At 50.8% G+C, this 7,517-nt stretch overlaps 1 protein-coding gene across 1 annotated transcript; it reads left to right on the top strand.

The window, feature by feature from the left end:
* The first annotated feature begins 5,390 nt into the window (after positions 1-5,390).
* Positions 5,391-6,497, top strand: BHLHE23 (basic helix-loop-helix family member e23). Its single transcript, XM_005445017.3, has one exon. It carries the CDS (start codon positions 5,498-5,500, stop codon positions 6,164-6,166), a length of 669 nt encoding a protein of 222 aa, XP_005445074.2. The 5' UTR covers positions 5,391-5,497; the 3' UTR covers positions 6,167-6,497.
* Positions 6,498-7,517: the final 1,020 nt, after the last annotated feature.

The following is a 7,517-nucleotide window of genomic DNA, read 5'->3' as shown; positions in this document are numbered from 1 at the left end:
TGCCCCCTGCTGTGCCCCCCCCCCCCACCTCCAGGGCCTGCGCCCGCAGCTCTGCACAGCCACCCGGCTGCCTCAGCCTGGCTGATGCAAAAAGAGGCTCCGCCAGCAGATGGAACCGCAGACCGGACAATCTCTCCTTCCACGCGGACACATGCACCGAAGCTCGTAGCTACGCTGGGTCCCTTCTCTCCCGCCTGGAAAAGAGATGCTTCAGGCACCTCCACCAGTGCTTCTGATCCAGCTTGCTGACGCTTGGTTTGGTTGTTGAGGGCTGTGTGTGTACAGGGACTGCTAAGGAAATCCATTCAAACGGGAAAGCAGTTGAAAACTCTCTGCTTACTGTATTAAAAAAAAAAAAATAATCCTGCAAACCCTTATACCTATCTTCTTGCTGCCACCTAGCGAAGGGGGAAAAGTATGACTGATGACATAAGCAGAGCAAAACTTATCCCAGAGGCTTGTACTTGTCAAACAAACTCTGAATTAACTGCTTCAAAATAACCTTCAAAGTTCCACGAAGGTCTTTTCCTTCCCTGTTGGAAGTCTCCTTCAGAAAGCACTCTGCTAGGTCCATGAGGGGACAGCTACTGACAAAGGCTGTACTTCATCACTTGTGTCTCAAGAGCAATACAATATCGACCATTTTGTTGCACTGAAACTCTTCGGGCTGGTCTTACAAGCTGTAGGAGTTGTGGTCTTTACAGGATCAGACAGTAAAGGCAGCTTTCATTGTCTTTTATGTTATCATGAACACATAATTAGCATAGCCACTATGGCAGGGGGCATCATAAGCATAGACTCTACACATCCATCTAAATTCCCAGACAGGTTTTGTAATCAGAATCAAACTCCTTGTTAGTACGTGAGTGAGCTTCAGGTAGGACTGAGAACAGAAGCCTTATATCCAAAGTCTTGTGCCTGAGCCATAAGATCTACCTTCCTTAAAAGAAAAATGGTATGTTCCTGCACAGCTCAGGGTTTTTTTCAGAAGAAAGCCTCAGCTGTGTGACAGACAAGTGACAGACAAGAAGTCAGCAGAAACACTAACTTTGACAGCTCCACTTCTTCCTACACTCCTGTCATGCTTCCAGGCGCCAGCCGTGGCCTCTTGCTGGTCCAGACCTGTATGTTTGGCCAGACACCTGCCAGACTGAGCTCTGCCTGCCTTGAGTTTCTGTCCTCTGCCTACCCACCATTTCCCAACAGCCACAGCCAGCACATCGCTGCCACAGCCTGTGCTTTTTCTACCTGGTTGTTCTTGCTGACTTTCTACTGTTACACCCGAGAGAAGAAGTATTCCCCCACTATTTCCAGCAGTTCCAGTGGGGCTTTCAGTACAGTAACTCCACTCACTCTACCATTATTTTTATTCAGCAGGAGATGATCCATTCACGCACTTTGATGCTCAAACACGTCTTCATTTCCCACTTTCCTGGCATTTGTGTGCGTAAAAGGCCCCAAGACTGCCAGGCTCGCTGCAGGGACAGCTGCCAACAGGAACACGGCTGTATTCACAGGGCGGGTATCCAAAACACAGGGTGCGGGATGACAGCCCGAGACCCCTAAGCGCTCCGGGGTCTCATTGTCCCTGTTAGCCTTTGGGTTACTGCTGGATTTGTAGTGCTTTGCCTGCCTTTGCCTCGGCGCCGAGGAGGGGAGCTGGGTGCCCGCCTGACGCCGGGGCGCTGAGGGCGGCAGTCGCTAGGTGTCAGCACGGGACCGCCGCACCGGGCACCGGCACCGCCGCACCGGGCACCGGCACCGCCGCACCGGGCTGCACAGCAGAGGGACCCCGGGGGGCTGCCCGACATCCCCAGCCTCACAAAAACCGTAAGACCGGAGCATACCGGTCTCTTTTAAACCTCCCTCCTTCTCATCTTTTTTAGGGACTTGTTTTGTTCTACTTTTAGTATCCAAATCTGGCCGGTGGAGATGGAGACGCTTTGCTCATCGTTGCCCCCTCCTCTCTTCTGATGGAAAAAAATCCATTTGTGAACCGGTCCCTCAGTCAAAAATCCAGCAAAACAACTCAAGCTTTTCAATGAATGTGGCTATCTCCTCAACTGATTTGATTTTCTTACACATTTCAATAACAGGTCCACCCCAGACCCTGAGGTCTTTTAGTTACATGTGATAGGTAAGACATAGATAGCTCTGAGTAAAGGTTTGTGCTTCATAGCTTAGTCCTATCTCATTCCAGTCCTCTAGACATTCAGGCAGTAGGCACTGACACTGTAAGATGCATTGTTTGATTCAGGTTTAAAACTAAAACTGAAATTGAGGAAAATATGTAATTATTTTGAGCATTTTCTCCCTCTTTGCATCAAACCTGAAATAAATTGTATACAAGCTCTCCCTGTAGCAACAGGTGCTACAACCTCCAAATTCACTTTCTTTTCCCTGGATGATGAAAGCAGTCTCCAAGCTGCAGCTGAATCTGGGAGCTGTAGTCCTGAAATAGCCCCAGCAGCAAATGATGGTCAGTGCAGCCTTGGTGGTCTGTGCTACTTGCGGTTTGGTCCCTGTACACAGCCAAGCAGCAAGTGTTTCTCATTGTAGGCAGTTTTGCCTTGTCATGCTAACAGAAACCCCTTGCGTTTATGGAGCCAGATGGGGAGAATGCAGTAATCAAATCACTGATGCTGCCTATTATTTATAAAATGTTTTTGGCTTGAAAGACCCCTTAATAAAGGTACGGGTCCTTCCTTGAGGAACTTACAGGTACAAGAACTATTATAATTCTAGTGATAATAGTCTATTCTCATTAAATATTAACACCAAGTTTTGAATATGTAAAACAGTAGAAGAAAAGAATCCCACTTTAAAGCTGGCAAATACTTTACAGCATCTGATAAATTTACTTCCTATTGCATATGTCCATCTTTCCCCAAAGCACTTGGAAGAGATTATATTTTCTGCCGTGTTCTTCCACATGAGTCACTCCATTCTGCTATTTTTTTGTCTTCCTTTTTTTGTTCTAGTCCAACATGTCAAAATACAAATCAGATGTTTCTGTTTCTCAGTTTTCGGTGAGAAACCAGGTTGAGTATTTTCAAAGATGCATATTCGCAGCTGAAATTTGAGGGAGAAATTCTTCTGTGTGCATTTTTTGGTAGCACATTACACCTGACTAGATTTGAGATTCATACAGGCTCCAAATGATTTCTCTCTGCAGTGCATTTTGGAATTACATACGAAGCAGCAAATCCTTCTGCTCTGTTCTCCTGTAGTTGATACATCTCCCAAGCTGCCCTTCAGTGTTGAAATAACCCCTGAAGAACTGTTCTATTCATTAAACCACTAGAGAGCCTGTGCGAGAAATGTTTACTTCTAATTTTCAGCCCACTGCTGCTCCTGGCATTAGCCTTGTTAGATGCATACGACGTATTTAGAAAGTCAGCAATACTTGTAATGTGTCTTTACAATCAGAATTCCTGCAACATTGTAATACTGCTAGTCCTTCTCATTGCAAGATGTCAACACATTACAAAAAAGGTAAATCATTTCTAGCAGAGGACAATCATGCTTTTAACAATCCCTGCACATCTTTCTCACAGGAATGATTTATGCCAGTGATAATATTCTAGCACCTCCCTCCATTTGTCTAGTGTGGGACTGATTCCAGAGATGAGCAGAAGTTATGCTGTGCTCCCCTATATTTGAAAGTCACCATGAATACAGACAGTGATCTGTCCCAGGAGTGAAGTGGTCAAATTCTCATAAAACAGTTAGGTGACTAAAACCAGTAATCAATCAGTCTTCATGGTCTGATAAGCCCAATAAGGGTAGCAAAAAAGAAACGTGACAATATTGTAACATGTTCAGTCACAGAAGGTGAGATGAGAAGATCAGTAAGAGTGTGATGGTCAAATCTTATGCACACTTCGACCGTCAGGCTTGGACAGCAGCTAGTTTTATGCTATCCACTACTCTGAAATGCGGAAATGCAGCTTTCCAGACTTAGATTCACAGAGCAGGGGAACAGCCTCATTCCATGCAGCAGTTCTGCAACCACGGGTGAGGGTGCATGTGTCACTGCAGATCTCAGCACTCTTGGTTCTGATGTGGAGAAGTAAGAGAGACAAGGTCGTCATTTCACATTAGCGCACTGTATAAAGGGAGGTGATGGGAAGAGGACAAGATAAGTACGCTTTGTAGGGGGCCTGATAAAAACAAAACATGTTCTGGAGAAAGCCTCGTGTCACCTTAAAGCCCAAGGTATTTATTACAGAAAATAACTAACCAGGTACACCTGCATCAACTGGTTGCATCTGCCTGTAGGCAATATCCACCTGCTCACATCTATATGTCACTACACAGGGTTCATCCCATCCTTTCTAAGCAGACACTTGAGGGGCCTGGGCCAGACACACATCATGCTTGGAGAAAGCCTGGTACGCCCTTATACTATCTTTATACCAAAAGTCAGTACTGTGAAGCAGTCTCAGAAAAAGAAGAGACTGGGACCTCTTTCTGTTGCAGTTAAAGATGAGACCCTCTGCCATCTCAGTGCAGGAATATCGGACAAAGCATCATGATGATCCTACCTTATGCAGCTCTCAGCTTTGCCAGTGGCTGCCTGGGATTCTCCTTGGGATTCCTCCCTGGGCAGCCACCCCACTGGTCACGGCAAGGGCTCCCCACAGCGATGATCCCTCACATGCCGTGGGCCATGATGTTGTTTGTTTCCTTCCAGTTACCAGTACCCACAACTGGGAAGGTTAGAGAGTCCCTTCAGAGCTGGGCCGAGTCACCAACGATAAAGTTTCTTTTCCTGGCACACGGAAGGGAGGCACAAAGCCAGGCTCTGAAGAAAATGCAAAGAGACGGGCCCTTTGCCCAGGAGATCTCTGCACAACAGGTGCCGCCTCTGCCAGCCCCACCTCAGCCAGAGCGGCCTGATCCGCAGGCCGTGCCCGCAGCTGCCACCCTGCCCCTCCTGCACTCGGGGCAGCCTCAGGTACGCGAGGCGACCCCCGGTGCTGCGCTTCGCCGCGGCGCCTTCTCCTCCGCCGCCCCGTCCCGCAGCGCAGCCCTGGCGGGCAACGGCGGCTCCTCTCCGTTCCCGCTCGCCCCTCACAGCCTCCCTGGGCCACCGCAGCGCCTCCCTCACCCCCAGGTGCCCACCCGCAGCTGCCTGCCGCCCCGGGACCCCTCCGCCGGGCGCGCCTGGGCTGCACGAAGGGGCGGGGGGAGCCGAGACGAAGGGGGCCGGGGCGAGGGGTGCGAGAGGCCAGGCCGCCCCGCCGCCCTCCCCGCCCGTCGCCTCAGGCGCTGCCCGCCGCCCGCCGCCCCGCCGGCCCGGCCCCTCTGATTGGGCGCCGGGGAATCCCAGCGGGCCCCTCTCCGCGATATAAGGGCGGCGGGGCCGGCCCGGGCTCACTGCCCGCCCCCAGCCCGGGCGCAGCGCCGAGCGGCGGGGCCGCCTCCTCCAGCTCCTCCTCAGTGCCGAGGCAGCGGCGGCGGAGCGCGGCTTCCCCGCCTGCCCGCCGAGGCGATGGCCGAGCTCAAGTCGCTGGGCGGCGAGGCGTACCTGGCGCTGGCCCCGGGCTACGGCCCGTCGGCTTTCGCCTACGGGGCTGTGCGCGGCGGCGCCGAGGGCCCGCGGGGGGCCTACCCGGGGGGCGGCGGGGCGGACTTCCATCCCGGGGCGCTGGGCAAGTCGGCGGAGAGCAGCGGCGAGCAGAGCGGCGACGAGGAGGACGGCTTCGAGGCCGGGGTGAAGGGCGGCGCGGCCTTCGAGCGGGAGGGCAAGCTGAAGGGGGGGGCGCTGGGCAAGAAGCCCAAGGAGCAGCGCTCGCTGCGCCTCAGCATCAACGCGCGGGAGCGGCGGCGGATGCACGACCTGAACGACGCGCTGGACGGGCTGCGCTCCGTCATCCCCTACGCCCACAGCCCCTCGGTGCGGAAACTCTCCAAAATAGCCACCCTGCTCCTGGCCAAGAACTACATCCTCATGCAGGCGCAGGCCCTGGAGGAGATGCGGCGGCTGGTGGCCTACCTGAACCAGGGCCAGACGCTGAGCGCCCCGCTGCCCGCCACCCTCAACCCCTTCGGACAGTCGGCCGTGTACCCCTTCGGCGGCGCGGCCTTGCCCGGCTGCCCCGAGAAATGCACTGCCTTCACAGGAGCTGCTCTCTGCAAACACTGCACCGACAAGCCTTGACTTCTGGCTGCTTCGGGCTCTTTGGGTTTCCTTTTCTTTTTTTTTTCTTTTTTTTTTTCTTTCAGTGCACTTTTTTTTCCACTACCATCAGCCCTGGCTTCCTACCATCAGTTAAGTCTGGGTTTTCCTTTGGTTTCCTTCTTTTAAATACTCCCCTCCTCCCCACACCCCATTTGGAAATATTTGGCAGTTTACATGGACCCCCAAAACACCCACTTTGAACTTTTGTTACACCCCCCACCTCCCCATGCAACTTCATCTATAGAGTTATTTCCTTCCCAGCCTGTTAGGGGACTGTCAGCATAACATTGTTTTTCCACGTGTGCTGACTGTAGAAAAACGGGGAGGGAGAGGAATTGAGATAGAAAGCTCAGTGAGTTTTCTTTGGCATGATCAATCTGTGTCAAAAATGCTTAAAAGGGGGGGGGGGGCGGGGGGAGCAAAATCCAGCTGCAAACTATGCAATGTTTCAGAAGTGGTGGTGGGGGGTGTCCTATGTAGCCAGCTGGGCTTGGGCTGCACCAGCAAATCCAAATCAAAATGTCATTTGGTCAGCTCATGATGGGGGTGGGGGGTAAGTTCAGTGCTCTTGATAAAACTACAGATGCTTCAAAATAAGATGCTTTTTTTTTTCTCTCTCTCTTAAAAAAAAAGTTAACCTGTTCTTGAACTGAGAGGAACCTGTGATTGTATGCTAATGTTTGCTTTTTGCCTGTTTCTCAGCTTGGTTAAGTTTTCCAGATGATTTCCAAAGTCGTTGCATATCATGATAAACAAAGCAAGACATCACTTAACATATTTATATGTATTTATAATAAATAAAAGACATGAATAACCACTTTCTCTGTCCTACATGTCTCTAAAACCAGCTGGCAGTCAAAGCAAAGCCCCTGCTGAAGTAAGGTAAAGCAGAGACGGATGTGGCAGTCCTTTGCGGAAGAGCAGCTTTGAAGTTAGGTGAATGATCGGAATACTTGGAAAAAGCTTGTGGATGTTCAGCTCCTTATCAGCAGGGATTTGCTTTTTCTCCAGTTTCTCATGAATCGTGAGCGCACAAAAAAAAATTTATGCCTGACATCTGGAGTTAAGTAGGTAGAGACTGAGCTTGTGTGTATTGACACATGCTGGAGGATGCTGTGCCCTGAAAGTGGTGTTTAAAAGGGGTTATTGTAGCGTCGAGCTTGGCTCCAAGGGCACCCATGTTTTAACATGGCAGGGAAGGAAATTGCTTAAAGACTCTGCTTATCCCTTTGGTTTGGTTTTCTTGTTATATCTACAGCTTGACCTTAGACCTGTGTGTGGGGTTTGGGCCACTTAATATCATAAGTAAACTAATAATCTCTTGCCAAGT

Source organism: Falco cherrug, chromosome 10, assembly GCF_023634085.1.
Source record: "Falco cherrug isolate bFalChe1 chromosome 10, bFalChe1.pri, whole genome shotgun sequence".
NCBI classification, from domain to species: domain Eukaryota; kingdom Metazoa; phylum Chordata; class Aves; order Falconiformes; family Falconidae; genus Falco; species Falco cherrug.
This window is presented reverse-complemented; position numbering and strand designations above follow the sequence as displayed.

Bases quoted from the DNA above. Each gene is read 5' to 3' on its own strand.
- BHLHE23 (XM_005445017.3), top strand. From the start codon at position 5,498: ATGGCCGAGCTCAAGTCGCTGGGCGGCGAGGCGTACCTGGCGCTGGCC.